The sequence below is a fragment of the Ursus maritimus genome, unplaced genomic scaffold (genome assembly GCF_017311325.1).
Source record: "Ursus maritimus isolate PB19 unplaced genomic scaffold, ASM1731132v1 scaffold_2, whole genome shotgun sequence".
Lineage (NCBI taxonomy): Eukaryota > Metazoa > Chordata > Mammalia > Carnivora > Ursidae > Ursus > Ursus maritimus.
In genome coordinates, this window is record NW_024424452.1 from 22,353,743 (window position 1) to 22,376,012 (window position 22,270).

The 22,270-nt window shown below is 46.7% G+C and overlaps 1 protein-coding gene across 2 annotated transcripts in view; it reads right to left on the reverse strand.

Moving 5' to 3' along the window:
• Positions 1–7,130: 7,130 nt before the first annotated feature.
• Positions 7,131–22,270, reverse strand: part of EEF2K (eukaryotic elongation factor 2 kinase) — a 73,641-nt gene continuing 58,501 nt past the window's right edge. For both annotated transcript variants that reach the window (XM_040635237.1, XM_040635236.1), the window contains exons 12-18: positions 21,561–21,638; positions 20,629–20,691; positions 19,428–19,562; positions 19,083–19,271; positions 15,866–15,990; positions 11,860–12,038; positions 7,131–10,556 (exon numbers count right to left, since the gene is read on the reverse strand). In XM_040635237.1, the coding sequence (XP_040491171.1) occupies positions 10,447–10,556; positions 11,860–12,038; positions 15,866–15,990; positions 19,083–19,271; positions 19,428–19,562; positions 20,629–20,691; positions 21,561–21,638 (879 nt within the window). In that variant the 3' untranslated portion in view covers positions 7,131–10,446. The remainder of the gene's footprint in view (positions 10,557–11,859; positions 12,039–15,865; positions 15,991–19,082; positions 19,272–19,427; positions 19,563–20,628; positions 20,692–21,560; positions 21,639–22,270) is intronic.

A 22,270-nucleotide genomic window follows, 5' to 3' on the forward strand; every position in this document is an offset into this window, starting at 1 on the left:
TTCGCTTTTCTAAGAATTGCCTGACCAGCCCAGAGAATGGATCCCTGGCAGTCACCTTTGTGCCCCCCTGACCCTGCCATACCATGGCCAGGTGGCTCTGTGGTAGATAGAGGACTCAGGTCAAACCAATCACTTCTCTTTTGAGAATCTGAACTGAGACATGGTGATTTCCTGATTTGTTAATTTGGCTGTTTTCAGTGTTAGAGTGTAAAGCATTAGTGTCTAAGAATGACTGGAACAAGGGAGAAAGGGAGATTTGGGGTAGCCATATTTTGTGAAATAGATCAGAGAAGTAGAGGAAGCCAGTGCATGGGGGGAAAAAAGAACGATACAATGAGAAGCACAGAGTCACAGAGAAATCCTGAGGGTTTTCTGGCTCCCAGCTCAAGACCCTTCCTAGGACCCAGTGGGATTCACATTCGTGGAGACATCCTTGTATCATTGCAATAAATGGCCCTGTTCTGCTCAAGCTGGTGCTACCTGGTAGCTGTCCTTTGTAAGAAATAACCCCCCCCCCTGCCAGTATGGTAGGGGCTCAAACGAAGTTAGAGATATTTCTGACAGAATATTCTGGAACAATTCAGGTCTGTCCCTACTAATACATACTGAATGGGGTGCTTAACAGGCAGCCTACACAGATGCAGGCTGATTCTGAAAGGCGGAGCCCAGGGCCTCCGTTGGGGAGTTTCTTGCAGTCTTGCAGCCCCCTTACACAGCTGTCTGTGACAATCAGATGTGAAACTAATAAAAAGGAGAAGCAGAATGTTGCATCAGAATCCCAGGATCCACAGGGTCACAGCAGCTTTAGGGGTGGATGGAGGGAAGGGCTGAAATCCTGGCCATCCCTTGGCGTGCCTACTTCTCTGCCCCTGGTTAATGGGGCAGGTGGAGGGAGGAAGCACCACAGATCAAATACTGCCCATTTGTCCTTCACCCCCAATCTAGGGACTGTCAGGTAAAGGCTGGCTGCCTCTATATCATAAGCCCTCAGCTGCGGGCAGTGATGATGGGCGTGGGGACTCAGTCCTGGATCCCCACCATTCTTCTCTCCCTTGCTCCTGGATGGAGACCAAACCTGGACAGAGACCAAACCTCTCTGCATGAAACTTTCTGGAAAGAAATGAACATTCCTCATAAAATGCTTAAGCTTCTTCTTATGAAATTTAATAGCATTGAGACTCGTAATTCGAAGCTAGTTTTCTGCGAACCCTACTGATGGTCATCTGTCAGTCAAGAGCATAGTGCACTTTTACCGAACATTCTTTTCTTTTTGATTTAATCATTCTTGTCCTATAGACTGTGTCTACCAGGATAGAGGCTAAAAAGTGGTCACCTTGTGCCGGGTGCGGTGGGTGGGGGTATATTGCCTGGGAAGACCCAAGGGAGCTTTCTGGAGTGCTGAAAATGTTCAAAAGTTCATCAAACTGTACACTAAAATTGTGCGATTTTTACAGGTGGTACTGTAATAAAAAGTAAATCTTTTGAAAATTTTCCTGCTAATTATGAATCTTTGAATTAGCCTCCTAGAGGACCCACACTTGCAGCAAGGTTGTAATACAATTTTGACATAGGCTTACAACAAAACCATCTGAAAAGTTTCCTTTAACACTCCCCTCTAAGCTTCAGGGCCCTTTTCCTCTTCCTCCCCAAAGGGAATACTCTGGGTGAGAACCTGTTGTTTTGCTTTCCCAGAAGCCTTTCCCCCATTTTCTGGTTCCAATACTGATTTTTCCTTTGGGAAACACTCTTGCCTGTGGTCTAAGAGGAACGGTCAATCAAATCGCTAAGGGGGCGGGCACAAGGCCCAATTAGGCCAATCAGAGGCTTTAGCCTGGGGCTCTGACTCTGACTCTGGCCCTCCGTAGCCCTCAATTCGGCGCTAAACTGAACTTCCAGACCACCTGTTACCTTCTGCTTCCTCGAGCCACACGCTCGCCCTCGTACCTCTCTCTTTCTGAGGCCTGATTCTTTCCATTTTTTCCATTCTCTAAGTTCCTTCCTTTCCCCAAATGGCTTCTTTGCTAAAGTTAGCCAGCACTGAGTTACCAACAACCAAGGCAACCGCATCATCACATAAGCTTCCCAAAAAAGAACTTTGCTCTTGTAGGAGACACACTTCAGTTGTGTGCAGAGCATACACCCTTAGCACGGTGCCCAGAGCACTTTTTTTTTTCCTTCCTGGAACAAATGCTTAATTGGAAGAAAAACTAGGGCACGGGCGTGAACTAGGGCTCTCCCTGGTAAACTGGGACATGCATCACCTGACACCTTGACCACACAAAGATCCATCTAAGTTGACAGGCCCGAGTGAGATGTCCTGTGTTTAGTCACACATACAGCTGCAGGCTCCGCTGCTGGGGGGGCGGGGGGGCTTCCTCAATTCGTCTATGTTTCAGTTTTGCAAACAAGCTCCTGGTGTCCCAAGAAGGTGCTGGTGGGTCACGGGGATAACACAGCAGCCTCAGTTGTCATTGTTTATGTTGGAACATTGATGATACCTGATCTTAGAACCTTCCAACTTTCCTTCTTGATTAATGAAAACATTCTTGGCAAATGGTTTTGCCAGAGGACCACATTTAAGCCTCCTTTTTCTCATCTGTGAAATGGTCACGATAATACGGTAATAGTTTGTTGCAGAGTTAGAACTGTATGTGCCCAGCCCAATGTCTGACATACTGTATATCATTGCTAAGACTTGTGTTTCTCATTTTAATATCTCTACAATTGACCTGCATCCTGTGACCAATGACAGGTGGTCATTTTCAGTTCTTTTTTTTTTTTTAACTTACTGATTCATAAAATAGTGGTACATCTTAAGATCGGTGCTGTCTTACATTCGATAAGACATAGTAGACGCTCAATACATTAATTACTATCGTGAAGTTTTAACTTAGCAAATTTAATTTGGTATTTTTAACTTGGTGGCTATTTTAAATTTTTTAAAAAAGATTATTTATTTACTTATTTGAGAGAGAGAAAGAGCACAGAAGGAGAGGGAGAAGCAGCATCCTCACGCGGGGCTCGATCCATCCCAGGACCCTGGGATCATGACCTGAGCCAAAGGCAGATGCTTAACTGACTGAGCCACCCAGAAGCCCCTGAATTCTTACTTTGATCACTTTATCAAAGCCATACATGTGTATATCAATTCTATAAGGCTTGTTATCAAAATCAGCAGTACGCCTGCCCCTTCTGCCCTAGGCAACCAATTTCAGCTTTCGACTGATTCTTCTGATATTTATCACCAAATGTCTAAACAATACGCTCACATTACTTTTGTTTTGGGGAGGTTTTTGTTTTGGACATTCCTGACTGGCTTCCTACCAAGGAAGGTAAAAATTGAACCGTAACCATCCCTACTTCTACCATTGAAAACACTCCCGACCCCAGTCCTCCAAATACCCATATTGTGATTTCATTTGGGTGGTAATTATTACTAAGGGGCACTCACTAAGTTTGAGGTTAGCCATACACTCAACTATTATTTTGCCTTTTCTGGAAAATGTTTATAGTTAACAATTGCCCGAGAAATAAAATGTATCTAGCGTCTATGAATTCGTACCTAACTTAACTTCAGATTGTCCATCCTTGCCACACAGACATAGAGGGTATTCTATTGCTTCAGTTTCTTGAAGACATTTCTCCCATAGACCCTTACCAGGCCATAAACTTTTTTTTTTTTTAAGTAAACTCTACTCTCAACATGGGGCTCAAATTCAAGACTCCAAGATCAACGGTTGCATGCTCTACCGACTGAGCCAGCCAGGTGCCCCCCCAGGACTATAAACTCTTAAGTTTAGGGCAAGGCCACCATGTTGGGCTCATCCCTCACCCTCGGGGGTCTGATTTCACCTCAGTCTGGTGCTGGAGCCCATGCATTTTCTTGTTATTCCCACACACGCTAGCCCTCCTTTGATAGAGCAAATCTTCCAGTGTCTTCTGGAGAAAGAGTACATGAAAGATTAATTCTTTTGAGGATTTATAGGTCTGAAAATGTCTTTATTCTATCCTTGTACTTGGTTAATAGTTTGGGCATGAGTGTGTGTTAAGAGCATTTCCCCCAGAATTTAGAAGGCATCATCTCCCAACTTCCAATGTTACTGTTGAGATGATGTCTGATGTCATTGTGATTCTCCATCCTTTGAAACTGGTTCTTTCCCTATGGAAGCTTCCAGGATCCTTTGTCCTCAGTGTTCTGAAATTTCACGAAGATGAATCTTGGCATAGGTCTCATTTTATTCACTGTGTTAGGTAGTCATGAGCCCTGTTATTCCGGAAAACATACATTCTTCAGTTCTGAGAAATATTCCTGAATTTTTTTTTTAAAGATTCTCTCCCCTTTCTCAAACTCCTATGTTAGGCTCCCAGACTTCAAAGAAAAAAAAATATTTTTTTAAAATTAAGACTATTACACTTGTTTTTTTCTAATAGATACTACTTAATATTAGGAGCTCCATTTCTCCAGAATTTAGTTTATAATTGGGAAAACTAAAAATGTGCATTAAATAAAAAAGAAGCATGTAGGAAGAAAAACAAGTGAGTGTTTCAAATGGTTCATAAAAGGAAAATACCAGACCCAGTCCTAACGAGACTTAGGAGCTCCTTTTGGTGACCTGAAATACTCGTAAGTATGTCAAGGTAGAAGGAAAGAAACCAAACCTTTCTGGAACTCTCACTGTATTGCAGTGAAAAGTATTTGCTTACTGCTAAATGATTTGTATACTGGTAGGACTGAGTTCACTTCTTTAAATTTTAATCAACACATGCCAAATATAATTTAGTAAAAATGACAACTATACCTACATGCAAGTTCAATTTCTATTAAAAGCCTGCATGAAAATCTTATCTAGGAAAAGAAAATCTTAGAACTCTGGTCCCAAATTTTAAACGGCCAAGGGAAAGATCGTTAAAACAAAACAAACCCCAAAAAACATACAGGGGTACCTGGCTGGCTCAGTTGGAAGAGCATATGACTATTGGTTTTGGGGTTGTGAGTTCAAGCCTTGTGTGGGTGCAGAGATTAAAGATAAAACAATAAATAAAAGATAAAGATTAAAAAAAAACCCCGCACATATATAATCTTGGGCTGTTCTTAGCTAATTACTCCACAAAGCAAAAGTAATAACAATTTTAAGTGTTTCATTATAGAATACCGTACAGCTTGGTTTGCCTGTTCCTCTGATTCAGAATTTTCTAACACATTTTTCATCTTTTTGGGTTTTTTTGTTGACAACGTGGGAAACAAACACAGAAGGAAGTGCAGATAAAATTAAATGCCCTTAAAACCTGCAGACCGTTGACAAATACTTGAGGCAGGCAGAGTGTTAACAGTTCCTCCAAGGAGCTCCCAACTGTCTTAATGTCAGTGACTTGCTAGAGAGAAAAACCACCTTGGATTGACAAAGCAAGTATCCTGTGCGTCTTCCTTAGCGTATGAAAATCCTTTTGGAACTTCCCTTATCTTTACTTCCCCCGGCCCCAAAGTGTATCATCGGTTGCTCCTCACAATCCTAGGGCAGCAGCAGCTCTGTCCCCAGACTTAATCACCTTTTTTTGCACCGAAGACATCTCAAGGATCCTTTCTTGGCCTTCGGCTCTGGACCCCAACAGCACTACTCCAAAAAACATCATTGATGTTCCACTTCCTGGGAGAGCTCTTCCATTATTTTCCAACCCTTTAAGTTACTCATTTCTGTAAGAATACACTCAATTTACAAGAGCTCTTTTGTTGTGTGAATTTTTAGAATTGCATCTGTTCTTTTCATGGATGCGAAAAAAAAATTTTAAGATTTTTATTTTTAAGTAATCTCTACACTCCACACGGGGCTTGTAACCACAACCCGGAGAGGAAGAGTCACTCACTCCACCCACTGAACCAGCCAGGCACCCCTGCAATATCTTTTTAAGATTGTGTTTATTTTAGAGACAGCATGAGCAGGAGGGGCAGAGAGAGAGAGAGAGAATCTCAGAGTCCACGCTGAGCACCAAGCCCAATGTGGCTCGCCCCCAGAACTCTGAAATCATGACTTGAGCTGAAACCAGGAGTCAGACGCCTAACCCACTGCGCCACCCAGGCACCCCACCCCTGCAATATCTTAGCTAAGGAAACTAACCATAGCTTTTTGTTTCTTAAGGTATCCTCCTTCTTGCATTTCGTTTGCTCCAAGATGGTCTCTTCTGTTGATTGGTTCTGGCGTCTTTTGTGTGAAATGCTTACAGGTCCTTACACAGGGATCTTTGGCCGGCTATTCAAGTTTTTAAAAATGGGCCTCTAAAAGGTGTGGGAATTCCTGTGGATGTGGGGTTTGGTGGCTTGAGGTCTTTCCAGTGAGGTGCTCCCTCCAGCCAGTTTCCTTAGGAGGAAGGACTTTTAAGTAGTTCATCTCAGATTCCCTAGGGCTTTCTCCAGTTGTCTGCCTTCTACCAGGAGGGTCAAAGTCAGGTTGCCAATGCCTGGCAGCAAAGGAGGAAAAGGCGGCTGGTGAAGCCTTTACAGCCAATATGGAAACTTCCCCTTAACCCTCTTTTCTGTAGAGCAGTCAGACTTTACTGTGCCTGGCCTCCCAGGCTTCTGCAGGGTGATGGACAGGCAGCAGCCTCGCTACACAGGGCAGGTGAACAGGTCTAGCGGTCTGATCCTTTAAGTCTTTCAACGGACCCTGTGTTTTTAGCCCCATTTCATTTCCCCCTCTCCTTCCAGAGGTTCCAGGTGCCAATGCCTCAGCCTTTGGGGGCGGCGGGGTTCTCAGTGCTAATTCAATTATGATCTTCTGCTTTCCAGCCTCATGGGCTTATGCCACTAGGAAAATCTCTTTCCTGTCATTTTAGTGGGGCCTCAGGAAGCCAATGGACCTAAATATGTGACTTCAGTTTACTATGCATAAGTTCACATTTCTTTAAGTTGAAAAAGCATTAGTTTGAAACCAAACGATCATACCGGTGACCAAGATTTTCTTAAGTTCTGGATCACAAAACATCTTTAACATGCATTATCTTCTTTGAGGCGGATGACAACTTCAAAGTATAAAGATTATTCTTTCTGTTTTATGGATGAGAAGAATCAGGGGAGGAAAAAAAAGGTTCACATACTTTAAAGCAAAAGGACAGCACAGGGCCAAATCTAGACGAAATTTTTTTTAAAAAATTACAATTTATTGGAAATATTAAAAATCAGGAGAACTCGCATTAACAAATCCAATTTCAGCAGCTCTTCAGAGACTGGAAAACGGGGCGACAAGGCGCCCGCACACTTCTCATGGTGACAATCACTTGGAGCTCTATCCCAGCTGCTCCTTTCAGACGGAGCCTGGGTTCCCAGACAGCTGCTTCATCCGGGCAGCCACTCTGTCCCATGTTACTAGGAGGCATTTGAATTTGAGACCGGAAACAAAGAGACCACTTTATTTGAAAAGACAACATGAACTGAGTACATATGCAAACATAAACATATAACACAGGCCACTTCTCTGGGTCCCACCCAGAGTCCACCTTGTCTAGGTTAAACGGTTACCTTGAGACTAGAAACAGGAGTTAACAGGCACAAATCCATGCAGAGAATATCCATATTTTGTCTCTTTTCCCCCACACAAGCTGCATATACCTTTGTAAACGTGTTGATTTGTAAATCATGTCCAGTAGGGCAGAAAAATGTGCTGGGATGAAAGGAAGTCACTAAGACAGCAACGAGGACACTTTACCTGGCTTGGTTCCCCAAGTTCGCATTTGATGATGAATTCCCACAGTGCCTCAGGGGAAGGGATATTCAGATGCCCTGGGGTTTGGGATTTTTTTTTTTCCTTCTTACATCCATAAAGTCTGCTTAAAAAAAAAAAACAAAAACAAAAAACCTAAAGCAAACCCGAGAGGGACATTACACTCTAGTCTTATTTTAAATTTTATTCCCGGGATCCTCTAAATAACAGCGCCTTTCAAATCCTAGCTACAGCTAGCTAACCAGCAGGGTCACTGTTGAGAGTCTATCTTTCAAAACCTTGGTTTCTCCATCTATGATGGAAGATATGGTACTATATCCCAGACTGTTCTGAACCTCCACCTGCCCTTGATGATGGTCTCTGATGTCTTCCCAATTGGGCTGGAATGTCCTGGGGTTGTCTTTTGTTTTTGCATGCCCAGAATCTATGGAAAAAAAAAAAAAAAAAAGATGCCCTAACCAGCTTTAGCAGGCACAAAACTAGGTTTTGAAGGTGGGAGAAGTTTTCCTACTGGCTCAGAAGGATCTCGGCCTCTTGCAGATCATTTGACTCTCACTGGTCCTGAATAAGCATTTGCTTAGCTATGTATCCAGGCCATCCCAGCCTCCTGGAAGATAAGGTGGCTGAGTTAAGGCCATGGAGGTGGGTGGGTTGGAACTGGAGGAGTGACATCACAAGCCAATTCAGACAACAAATTGTTACTGGTTGGAAGACTTGGCGCCTCGGATTAGGTGCTGTGACTAGGGCTGGCTCTCCATTTGCTCACACGTTTACCGTTTATAGAGTGCTCACTCTGCCAAGGCACTGTGTTTTTGAGCACTGAAAGCTGCAACGCTGGGACAGCTTCTGGCTTCAGAGCACACTATAGTGACCCTTAGTCAAGGACTGGAGCCGGAGTTGGCAAACTACTGCCTAGGCAGCCTGTTCTGGTAAATAAAGTTTTATTGGAACACCAGCCAAGCTCATTCATTTAGGTACTGTTCCTTGGTGTTTCTTCACAACAGCAGGGCTGAGTAGTTACAACAGAGACCCTATGACCTACAAAGCCTACAATATTTACTATCTGGCCTTTTACCAGAGGTAAGAGATAAGTTACAATCAAGCTGCTTCTCATGTACGTTTACCATATGCAATTTAACTAGATGCACGGGTTTAAAATACACAGATGAAAAACCTAACACAAGCCAACTTTCTTGACTGGCTGCAAATGAAAAAAGGGTGATCTGTCCCAACCTGTAAAGGAAGCTTGTTGTGGTGAATCCATATGCAAAAATGAGGGATACTGTAACTTACAGGTGGTCTAAAGGATTTTTTCCAAGGGCAACTCGGAGTCGGCTTGATTTTTTCCACCTGTGCACACCCTGAACTTTAGAACCAAAGGTTCAGATGCTGGCCCAGGTTCAGGACTCCACAGCACTTAACAGTATTGTGCTGAAAGAGCTGTTTTAATGGACAGATAAGAACGGTTTCTATGCCACATTCTGCTTGTTTGGTTTTCACTTTTTAACACAGAAAGAGAGGCTGCTTTAGCACCTGGGCTTGATCAAAGCAGTGTGTGTTCTTTGCCTTGACACACCGGCTGAAATCATACTGATATTAAATCTTACTCCTTTTAAGGGGAAAGCTCATGAAATGCAGAGCCACATCCTGGCCCTGGGGAAACTACTGGAATTAGTTAAGTGTTTATAGTTCTTGCCCTCTCTTCCTCAAACATCTTAGATAAATCTCAAGGGGCCGCTGCTGAAATCGTACTGCTGCAATTTACAAGAAAATCAGCCCAGCTTCAAGCAGAAAATGGCAAGGACAGGGGTTGGGGAACAGAGCCTACATACGAACATCAGATGCTAAGAAAACACAGAGGAACACTGTACAAAGTACTTTAGTTACACTGTGGATGCTGCCACTGAGATGCGAAGTGTGTGTCTGCTTGGAGGAAAGGCTCCAATTCCAAATTTCGGTTCTTACACGTAAAATGTTTGAGGCGCACCCACTTCCACACTAGCTAAGTTAGAGGTAGTAAATGTGTGCATACGAAAAAAATCCAATCTGTTTTCTAAAGCCCACTGCAGAAAGCATGCTAAAAAACGGAATTTGGCTGTATTCCAGAAAATCAGTTGCATTTGGGAAGGAAATTAAACTACAAGATTAGCAAACGGTTAGTGTGTGGGCCTTTGCCAAGAACGGAAGGGGGCTTGGGTACCGTACAATCTCACATCCACAGAACGATGCCATGCATGCTTCCAAATGCTCTGAGAAGTATGGCTTTGCTCTAAGTCATGATAATACGCACCCCAAGGAAAATTAATTTGCAGCTCTACCTTCCCCATTATGATTCAGGAAACAAGTTCTGTGGGCCTGAGATTTCATTTCAGTAGAGCCTGAAAAAGCTGGCGAATAAAGCCCAAAGCCCTATTTTTCTAATTCATGGCAGAAAAGCACTTTCTTATATCTCATGACCCCCCCCCAAAAAAAGCTCAAAACAATACGCTGGTTCATTGGGCTGCTTTTTCAATCCCCACTCCCCAAGATACTGCCCTAAGGGACAGCTGCAGAGTCTTCGCCAATAGCAAAGACATTTTCAAGAGTCAAAAAACGAAATACAAAAGTTGATTTACAACACAGTAAAAATACTTGCCCTTTCCCGCCAAAAAACCCCTAAAGAAGTCAATAAGTCTTTTCCCTCCCCGTCTTAGCCTTTTTGCTTGGGACTGGCCGGCAGTGTTTTCCTGGCAAGCTATTCCTCCATCTGCGCCCAGGCCTCCTCCGCCTTCTCGTAGTACTGGTTGGCCAGCCGGCCCTTCATGGCTTCCATCGCTGCCTCGGCTGCCTGTGTGTACAAGTCGCCTGAAGAAGAGCAAAGTGGGGCACAAAGAGGTGAACCACCTGTCATTTTTGCCAGTCCCGTGTCCCGGACCCCTTCCTGGGAACAGCCATCCTGAGCTCCTCATCCTCTTACCCCTGCCGTGGAACCTGGGTGGGCACGTGATTCAAGCCTAACCAATCAAAGCACTCTCCCCATTCCCACTTGGCCATAGGGACTTCCATATAGCCAATCAGACATCCAGACATAGACACAGCCAATCAGAGTAAGCCATATCAATGAGCTCAGTGATTGGTTTAGGGGTGGGTGGGGGGATTCCATTTGAACCAATGAGAATCGGGCTGAGGATTTTTACAAGACTAATTGGGAGGAATGCATGAAAGGGGAAGAAATAAAGATTATTAACAGCCTCGTGTCAGTTCTGGAGAGTTTTGCTTCCAAGGAAATCTGTGCAACGTGTACAAAAACACTTGGTTTTCAGAGTTTTTTGGATTTAGAAATTTCAAATAAGGGATTCCAGAACTGCATTATTATTTGCTTAGGGGTTGTTGTTGTTTTTTAATACCACCTTAAAAAACACTTTTGAACTTTTAAATTTAGGATCATCCTACGAAATCAGGAGTCCAGTATGTTTAATATGTAACAGAAAAAATATATATATAACATGCAGGTCAACTGATGAATGGATAAAGAAAATGTGGTGTATTTACAGGATGGAATATCGTTTGGTAATAAAAAGGAATGGCATACTGATACATGTTACAACATGGATGAACCCTGAAAACATGATGCTAAGTGAAGGAAGCCAGATACAAAAGGCCACATATCGTATGAGTCCATTTATATGAAACATCTAGAACAGGCAAATCCATACAGACAGGCAGTAGGTTGGTGGTTTCCAGGGACAGAGGGAAGAAATGGGGAGTCACCGCTACCAGGTGATGGAAATGTTCTGAAATTAAATAGTGGTGATGGTTGCACGATATGATAAATATATTAAAAGCCACAGAACCATACACTTAAAAACGGTGAATTTTATGTAATGAAATGTCAGTTCAATTTTTAAAACTGTAGAAATACCAAACTCCTAATATGTAACCATTAAAATAAAAATGTTCATCTGCATACCAGCTCCATAAAGCCCCCTCCTAAACCAGCACCACGTGGGCATCCAGCCCGGCACACAGGGCCAGTAGGAATCTTTCTCCTCTCCAAGGAATGAAGAGACTCGGTCTTGTGTCTTGCTGTAATTCCCACTGAGACAGGCACTATGGCCCTCCTGGCCTAGCCCTGTCCCCACACAGGGGCTGGTTCATCAGGCCCTACCTGATCTCTGTGGGTCCTTCTCCAGTCCGCAACCGCCGGTGAACAGCATCTCAGCCTCCCTGGCCAGCAGCGTGTACCGAGGCTCATCCTGCATCCCGTCATACTCACCGCCCTCGTCACAGTCTGTCATCTCCAGGGCAGTGTTGTACCAGTGCAGAGCCTCTGGCCAGTCTTGGGACCTTCCAGGGCATACAAGGGAAAAGTCAGAAGTTACCAAGGAAATGGGCAGGAGGGAAGAGGCCCATCAGCAGGAGGGACAAGTCAGGGATCCCAATGGGGCCACCACCTATGATTCATGACCCACAGTACCCAATGCTACCACATCTAAGGGGTGTCATTCACATTGTACATTTACGTATGAAGACATCTGTCAGGTAGCTTTCCCTAGCAAGATTGGTATATTACACAATTTTCCAACAGATGATGTACAGTATCTTGAGGAAGGGGGCATTTTTTTTAGTAAGTACAAAATCACACTATGGGCTAGCATTAGCAGTGGCTGGGACACCAGCCAATCTGCCCTATGACTCAGGCAGGAAAAGAGGTGGGTGGGGAACCCTTTGCCAGGGCCTCCAGAACCACCCGAGCTAACAGCAGTCCCTCAGCCCCATCTTATCCTCTGCCTGTGCTGGCCAGCTCTGGCTCTCCTCCAGCACAACACAGGGCTCTCCCCAGAGCAGTGGGCTTCTCTCTCTGGCTCTGCCCCTCTACCGTCAATTCTTTTTCCCTACTACAGCACAGGAACAACCAAGCCACCGAGGGCAGACACAGGTTCCATGCAAATCTGAACAACATGAAATAAAGAGCAAACAGGGCAGCGGGCTTTTTCTTGGAGTGTACTAACTAAGCATGTGAGTACTATTTATAGCACATCAGGAAAGAGCAAAGAGAAATACAGATAAGAAAGTCTATGGGTCTCGTGAAATATTCCAAGAGCCACAGCTCCCATGATTTGCTGGCCTCTCCTCTGAGGCCCTACCTGACCTGGCTCCACCTGTCTACACTCTCATTAATCTCCTTCCATGCCGAACTGGCTGGGCCCTCTTCTCCTCCCTGAACATGCCAGACCCTGTCTGCCCCTGGGCCTTCCCACCTGCTGCTCCCTCTGCTTGGAGCATTCATTCTTTGTCCTTCCATACCTGACTCCTCATCCCCTCAACCTCAGCTCATACATCACCTCTTTGGAGGCACCATCCCTAAACACCCCATTTCCCACAATCACCTCAATCTGTAATTCTGTTTACTTATTCACTTGCGTATCACGGTTTCCCCTGGCTAGGACATAAACTCCGAGAAGCCTGGAACTTTGTTTTGTCCACTGCGGCATTCCCAGGGCCTGGCAAATAGCTCAGCCTCCCTCAATGTCTGAAGGAAGAAATGTGAACACGTGGCTGGCTGGGATGGGATTTGGGAGATGACACTGATTCCATTTTATTTCATAGAAAGGGCCAATAATTTGAAAATTACCAGTGACATACCTGACAAACTAGGGTTTTAACAGTGGACTGGAAGTCACTGAGCTACATGATCTCACTCTTTTCAGCTTTCACCCTCCCCAATCTAGAAGGGCAAAGCAGACCTGCCTCAAACACATTACATGGGAAAGAAGAGAAAGGGCCTAATCTCTCCCTGCCCACCCCCACCCGACTCTACACCCAGTGGTCAGGGTGCCCACCCTGCCTCGGAATTTCCAGTGACTTTTTCTTCCCGTGTTAAGTGGTAACTTCTGAGAAGGTTGAAACCACATAAATGCAAATTTGGGCCTACATGGGGCCCTGCCTTACCCAGAGCTGGCCCTTAATTAACGCTCCCTGAATGGAAGAGGCTGGAACTGCTTGGAATGAGGAAGAAGAATAAGAAAATGACTATAGCAGAAGCTATAAAAGAAAATTGTGATAGATTTAACTACACGAATATTAGAAACCAGTTGCCCCAAACCCAGTACAATGGTCGAGTGGAACATACGCTCCCCCTCCCCCCAGAGTAATGGCAGCCATCCCTGAAAAACATTTTTTTTTTAAAAGAGAAGCATATGCCTAGGAGTTGATAGCCTTAATATTAAATAATTCTTAACAGGGGCGCCTGGGTGGCTGAGTCGGTTAAGCGTCTGCTTTCAGCTCGGGTCATGATCTCCGGGTCCTAGGATCGAGCCCCACATCGGGCTCCCTGCTCAGTGGAGAATCTGCTTCTCTCTCTCCCTCTGCTGCTCCCCCTGCTTGTGCTCTCTCTCATTCTCTTAAATAAATAAATAAATAAATAAATAAATAAATAAATAAATAAATCTGAAAGAAAAATTCTTAACCAATCAAAAATAAAACAAAACACTATCATCCCAAGTAAAAAGTAAACAAAAGGCATAAGGAGAAAACATACAAGAGCAAAGACTTCCTAAAGACCCCAGAGACAAATCTTCAATGTCCAGCTCCAGGCCCTCCCACCCATGCTGGGCTCCCCCACGGCCATCAACGGTCATCACACATGTTGGCATTTGACCTGACATAACCATGTCATGTTGTTTTGGTTCACCTCCTCTCCACGCCAGTCCACTGAGGAGCAGGCCAATGCATAGTACACTGGAGAAAAGGGGAGAAGACCCAAGATTTGGCCCTGTCACTTGCTAGCTATCTGACCACGGGCAAGTCCCCTCACTTCTCAGAACTAGTCGAGTCATCCACGTAACGGGGCTAAAAGACCTGCCCTGTCTGCATCAGGGAGAAGTGTTGGTTCATTCATTTGACTACTAAGCCAGGCCCCACGGTAAGCGCTGGGATTAGAGAGATGCAAGGAGACCCGATTCTTGCTCTCAATGAGATATAATCACAGATATGAAGGTACGGTCCAAATAGAAGGGAGCATTATTGTCACACAGCAGATATCTGATCCGTTTTTGGGCTGCATGATATGCAGAACAGGAAGGATGTCACGTAGCGAGACATTTTAAACACTGAGAGCTGGATATGACACAGCCACAGTCCTGATGTTCCCTAAACCCAGGGAAGGGAGATGAGACCTTGGCCCAAAGAGGGGGGAAGGTCCAGTATAAACAATAAACGTGCCCACCTGCTCCCATCCAGGGAGCCAGGGGCTCCTGAGGACAGCAGGAGTAGCTGTGATCCAGTGGGGGCCACAGGGCTGAGCAATGGGTCCCATGACCAGTTTCATTCCACCAAACAGTCTCCACTGCTGGGACCTCTGGGACTTCCCACTGGCTAAGCCAAGAAAATGAGGTGAAGCTCTCTTCCTCCCACTGCAGAAAGCAGTCCTGGCCCCCGAGCCCAAGGAGACAGCTGGAAAAGTGCCGGCACCTGCAGAGTCATGGCCTCCAGGAGACTCAGAGCCACTCTGGAAACTCACACCAGGCCTAAGCCACCGTTGGAGCTCGCTCCCCTCCCACCTCTCCCTCTCCGAAGTAAGAAACAATAAAAATAAAAGTAGAGGGGCGTCTGGGTGGCTCAGTTGTTTAAGCTACCACTTTTGATTTCGGCTCAGGTCACGATCTCAGAGTCGTGGGCTCCATGCTCATCGGGGAGTCTGAGATTCTTGCTCTTCTTCTCCTTCTGCCCCTCCCCCCCACACTCTCTCTCAAAAAAATAAAAATAAATAAAAATAAATAAAAGTGTTCTTTAAAAAAATAATAAATAAAAGTAGAAAGAGGAAATTAAATCACCCTTAATCCTATCATCTAGGGACAACCACTCTGGATCGAAAGCAAATCTTTTTACATAATGGTTAAGAGGTCCATCATTTATCTCACGCTGAATCTGCCAGGCACAGTGAGAATTACAGGCATCATCTCAATTAACCCTCACACAACCACCCTGGGATACAGTTTCTTTAATTATTCCCATTTCACACCATGAAGAGACTGAAATCAGGGAGGTGAAATATCTCGTCCACCGTAGGAGCCTGGGACTGGGGAACCCGGGTCTGTGCTGCTACTGAGAGGGGAAACCCCCACCCGCAGCCCAACATCCCACCAGCTCTGCCTGAGCGACAGCCACAGTACCTGTCTGGGCTGAGGTTCTGGCCCGTGTCAAAAGCCCGAGCCACCAGGATCATGGACTGTCTGTCGCCAGCTTCAGCTGCCTTCAGTAAGTATTCGAATCCTTTGGTTTTATTCTCTTCTGAATCCTGTCAATACAAACCAAAGAGGGGGAGAGAGACAGAGATGCGGCAGGGAGGAATGGAAGCTTAGTCTACTTTTTTTTTTTTTTTTTAAGATTTTAATTATTTATTTGAGAGAGATAGAAAAAGCAAGAAGCAAGTTCCCTGCTCAGCAGGGGAGCCCGATTACGGGACTCGATCCCTGGACCCCGAGATCATGAATCTGAGCCGAAAGCAGGCATTTAACCAACTGAGTCACCCAGGCACCCCAGCTTAGCCCACTCTTGCTCACTGTACTCCATTTGCTCCAATTCCTCCAAGAGCCACATCGTCTCCTGCCTCCAGTAGGGCTCCCCGCTTCCATTATTTAAAAAGTTCTTATTTTTATGTACTTATTTTTTAACACTTTCTTTTATTGAGATGTAATTCACATACTGTACAATTCATCCATTTAAAGCACACAATTCAGTGGGTTTTAGTATATTCACAGAATGTGCAACTATCACCATTATCAATTTCAGAATATTTTCATCAGCCCAAGAAGAAACCAAAACACCATACCCCTCCACCATCACCTCCCAAATGCCCCATCCCACCCAGCCCTAAGTAACCACTAGCCTACATTCTGTCTCTAGAAATCTCTCTATTCTGGACACTGTATATACCATCATACATTATGTGGTCTGCTAGCACTTGCTTCTTTAACTTAACCTAAAGGTTTTAATGTATCAGTGCTTTGTTCTTTTTATGGCCAATTAACATTCCATTGTATGGATATATGACATTTTATTCATCAGTTGGTAGACGTCTGGATTGTTTCCACCTTCTGGCTATTGTGAATAATGCTGCTATGAACATCTGTTACGAGTTTTCACATGGATGTGTGTTTTTATTCTCTTGGGTAGATACCCAGGAGTGGAGTCGCTGGGTCACATGTACTCTATGCTTGGCCTTTGGAGGCGCTGCCCAACTGTTTCCCACCGTGGCTGCACCCTGTTACATTCCCACCAACACTCCCCATTCCTACCTGCTTCCATGCTGCTCCCCCAAGATCCTTCCCATCGCAGCGGCCACAGAGATGCTTTTAAAGACCAAGTCAGGTCATAGTACTCTATCAAAAGCTGCTCTATGGCTTCTTACCTTACTCAGAGACAAATCCCAAACCCTCCTATCAGCCCACCAGGCCCTTCTCAACCTTTGGGCTTCAAGAAGACCACCTGTTGTCCCCATATCCATTCTCCTCCACCATATTTTTGCCAGCACATGGCTGAAAAGCTAAAAACTACATTTCTCAGCCTCCCCTGTAGCCAGAATCTGTGTCCTAACACGAGAAGTCTGTCCAGCCCCTCTGTCACATTCCCTGTCGTATTTTTTTCCCCAGCATATCAGAACAATGCCCGGCACAGGAAGTGCTCAATAAAGGCTACTTATTTTTAATTCTGTTGGAAAGATTCTTATTTGTTAATTATGGTCTGTACGACATCCTTTCCCACCTGAAAAGTTTGCTCCATGAGAGCAGGAACCTAGGACAGTGCCAAGTGTAGGAGACTTTCAAAAAACGTGTGGAATAAATGCATGTCTTAGCAAAAACAACAACAGCAACGCAAATTCCAAAGGAGGGGGTCACTGGAGAAAGTGGGTGATGGGCTTTCTAGAGCGCACAGCGGCTTCTCAGGGTGCATGCCCATCGTTTTACTTGCTAAGCCATAAGCCTGCTGGGACACAGCTCACTTCCTTCCGGCCTGCCCTGTCCTAACCACAAAGCTCTGTCCCACCACACTCCTGCTAGTGGAAGCTGCCAGAGTCCATCCTCCAGAGAAAGGCCTTCGGGATGCCTAAAGATGGGGAAACTGAAATGGCCTCTCGATTCCTTTACAAGGGTGCCAGGGTGTGGTGTGTGCAAACAGCCTGAGGTCACAAGGAGACTTGCCCCCCAGTCCTGGCCCCTCACCACTCATCCTGGGCTCTGAGATTCCTTTCTGCAGGCCTCAGATCCTTCTGAGCGTCCTCTCTGTGCCAGGCTTGCAGGCGGATGCTGGGGGAATGGGCCTAGGCTGCTGTACGTCACTCTCATGACAGCTGACTGTGAAATTATCAGGAAGTTTTTTTGTCCTTAAAGATTTTACTTATTTATTGTTTGGTTTTTTTTTTTTTTTAAGAAAGGGAGAGCGGGGGGAGACGCAGAGGGAGTGGGAGGGAATCTTAAGCTGGCGCCATACCTAGTACAGAGCCAACTCGGGCCTCTATCCCACAACCCCGAGATTGTGACCTGAGTCGAAATGAACGCTTAACTGCTTCATCAAGTGCATAACCAACTGAGCCACCCAGGCTCACCCCTAAAGGTTTTATTTTTAAGTAATTTCTACATCCAACATGAGGCTTGAACTCACAATCCCGAGATCAAGAGTCATGTGCTCCCCCGACTGAGCCAGGCGCCCCTCTACAGATCAGAGTTTGATTGTTCTTTTTGATGAAAACAAAGGGACGGAGAAAATATTGATAATGCAGGTTAAACTTAAAAGTGTGTCACATCTGTAATCATGACACTAACACAGGAAATTGAAGACCCATTTCTCAGTATTTAAAACTATTATCTGATTCAGCAAAGAAGTTGCTCAGGTCAGCGGCAAATAAAGTTCCAGCTCTGACCGTCCTGTCACCTGTTCCCCCTGCCTGGACGGCTCACGTCCTGCACTCTGCCTGGCTGACTCCCACTCAGCTTTAGGGTCTAACTCAGAGGGTACCTTATTCATCTGTTCCGCAAGCGTACATTGAGTATGTACTGTGTGTCGGGCTCTGTTCTCACTACTGAGGACACAGCTGGAACCTGGTATCAGGAAGCCTCCCTTGACCCTGGGACACCCACTCGGGGCCCCTCCCCACCTGCCTCCCCCAGTATCTTCTGCTTCTCCCATCACGCCCGGTCGTAACTGCTTGGAAACCTACTGTCACCTTGTACTCGTCCTCCAGGGGCAGAGCCCAATCCCGCCAGTTTCAGCTAACCGGCAAGAACCTGGCCCTAACTTGTGTTCAGGAAGTTTCTGGGGCACACACAAACTTGCAGGATGGGGAGGATGACGACGGAGCACCCCCGTGGCTGGGTCCCTGACACCCCTCACCTTCAGAGAGACGTCGGCCAGGATGTGGTGCGGCAGCTGTGAGCACATGAGCCCCAGGCCCACGATGGCCTCCAGCTCGCCCAGGTCGGCTGCGTGCTCCAGGTGGAAGACGGCCGACTCGCGGTCCCACTCCTCGTCCTTCTCGCAGAAACGCCCACCCTCGTGGTAGCGCACCATGGCCAAATGCACCTGCCACACAGACACCTGGGTGTTGGCCCAGCTGCCTGGGCAGCTCCACCCCCGGGCACCCCGGCAGCCTGCAGGAGGAAGCGAAGAGTGGAGCAGAAGCATGGGCCGGGCTTTGGGTCAGTGGGAAGAGGGCTCTGAGACGGGCATCGCAGGTACCTTTCCCAGAATGGACTTCCCGATTTTCTTCTCCAGGTCCAGAGCATTAAGCCTTTGCACTTCCAGGGCCACGGCGGAAGGTCTCGGCAGGTGGAGGCGGGACGGGTTGAGGAGATTCCACTTCTCCACGCAGACCTGCAGGAGAGACCGGGGCCCGGAGTTTATAGGTCAGGGAATGAGGGGCAGGGATGCAGGCGCCATCACCAGCCGTCGGCCGCTCCTACTGCATGAACCTGGCTGGCAAGACGCAGGGAGCAAACCCTGAAGGTCAAATTTTCTTGGACAAACATGGCTCCACTTCTAATCCCTCAAATCCTACCAATTTATGGGCGCTGTGGGGATATCCTAGTACAAAGGCCAGCCGACGCACTGCAGCAGTTCAAAGCGTTTCGCTCTCATTTCTCAAGCAGGCTTTGCTTGGGAGGCTGGACCCTAAGCTGCCCCCTTGGCCTGTGACCCATGCAATGCGCCAGAAAAGCCTGACTTCAGACCCTGCAGCAAATCCACTCCGCTTTCCTCTGTGCATCAACAGGATGCTTTGGGGGATGGGTTTTGAAAACCACATCTTGTTCCCGGCTAAAGACACTGTCTTCCAAAGGTCCTCGCAGGACAGAGCCAGGCAGCCGCGTGAACGTGAACAATAACCATCCTGCAGTGCACGGGGCACCCCCGCCCATGACCAAGAAGGGCCCAGCCCAGAAAGTCAACGGCACCACGGCTGAACCACCCTGCTCCACACCATGCTGAGACCCTGTCCCACGTGGTAAATCAATACCGCATGGTGTAAATGACCCGTGTAGTAATACTTGCCTGCTAACCCGGCGAAAGCTGCTTAAGATCTCGGTTTTCTCATTCGTAAATGGGGATGAATAACATTAGCCTGTCTCATTGGGTGGTTGCAAGAAGTTAATTAACTAATGCTATGAGGTTATGTGGGCATGACTTTGACACATGAGCTGTGGCCCTTACCACCCCCGCCTCCCCAGGAGGGGCTATCCTGCTCTTCTCTCTTCCTCTCCACAGGTGCCCTGCCCAGGCCAAGGGATCAAAAAGTATTTGCCAGGGGGACTGGCTCCTTTGCAAAATCTTCCTTTAGTTGGTGTGTGAGGTGCCTGGGCAGACAGCAGTGACAGGAGAGGAAAAACAGAGGCTGGAAAAGGCAAGCACGCAGCCATGACAAGGATGCCCCAGGGCGCATTACCCGTCCGGAGCTGCCCAGGCTGTCTTCGTCTGACTCGTACCTCCGGTTACCGTTGGAGTGGCCCTGAGGGAAGAGGAGGGTGGTGAGCCACACAGCAGCTCTCCCTCCTAAGAACAGGTCCCTGCCTCCCCTCCAGGGGAAACCTTCTACGGGACAGGCCCGGCCACCCCCCCTCCCCATAGGACCCTCCTTCCAGGGGACCCTCCTCCGAAGGGACAGGCCTGTCCCCTAGGAAGGGCAGCTGGAACTCCTGTGTGCCAAGCAGAGAAGATGCAGGGTAACAAGCAGGACCGATAGGCTGGAGTGCCCACAGCCTTGCCCTCACCCTGTGTGCACAAATGGAAAGGACTCAAGGCACAGGATCGTGGCAGATGAGCACCAAGAAAACCTCCTTCCTCTTACCAAAGCTCCCGTAACAGTCTGACTTGCAGTAACAAAGCTGAGACCAAAGGGCCGCCCGCAAGACTGGTGTGAAGGCTCAGACTCAACTCTGGCACAGGGCAAGACCTCTCAGTGGAAGACACCGCCAGAGCCACCCTCATCAGGAGGCTGCTGGGTTGCCTTGAAACCCCGCCCTCCCCAGGGAGGCCGGAACACCACGTGTGGAGCTGGGCCCTCCCACCTACTCCAATAGGTCATTCTGACCTATTATCCAGCATCCTCTCCACCCACCAACCAGAGGTTCCAGCTTTGCCCTAAGAGTTGTCCAACACTTTCAACCCTAATCCCCCACACTTGTCCCCTTACTAAACTTTCTGGTCCACATGACCCTGTTTTATCCTCTGCCCTGCATTTAGTTTTATCTGAAACGATCTCGTGCATCTGTTTACCTCTTACGTTCGTAAGACCCACTCATGTGTCCCTCCACCCTTCCATCCTCCTGGACCATGAGGCAATAAATACTCTGGTCTCATTTCTTGGGGGTTTCTTACATGTTCGCGGGGCTCTGGGTCATCCAGCTCACCCCGCTTCTCACTGGGGTATCCACTGTCTCCACTGTTTTCAGAGTCCTGTGGAGAGAAGATGGTCCTAGGGTCTCAGTGGTCCTCTGAGTGGTAGTGGTTTCTGGATGTCCCAGCCATGTGCTCTCTCTCCTTTGTCTATCACCTCAATGAACATTCTCTTCCCTCTGCCCTTGCTGGGTGGGTGACAAGGGAGCTGTATAAAGTAGTGGCAGAGAGCCTGGGCTCTGGAGGCAAACTGGGCATGTCTGAGCTTTGTGACTTGCCTGCTGGGCCCTGAGCAGCAGTTTCCTTAGCCACGGGATTCCTATAGCACCTACATCCAAGGATGAGGATGAAGTGAGGTGTTACCCACTGAGAGTGGACCACAGGAAGTGCTATTATGAAGAGCCGCTCACTCATTCCACAGGCAGAAAAACAAAGGCTGGTTTGTAAGATATGACCCAAGGACACCAGTGTAGCACTGAGAGCAATATTTACTATAGTGAAGCCCTCTGCCAAAACAAGGACCTATTTTTTTATCCTTCTAGATAGTTCAGGATCTCTAAAACTTCACTCATTGCACTGGTGGGTTCCGGCCATCTCCGCATGTCACCTGCATCACTATCCAGCTCATACTTTCATGCTTCCTTCTCCATCCTACTCAGAAGTATCCCCACTTTCCACTAAGAACAGAGAAT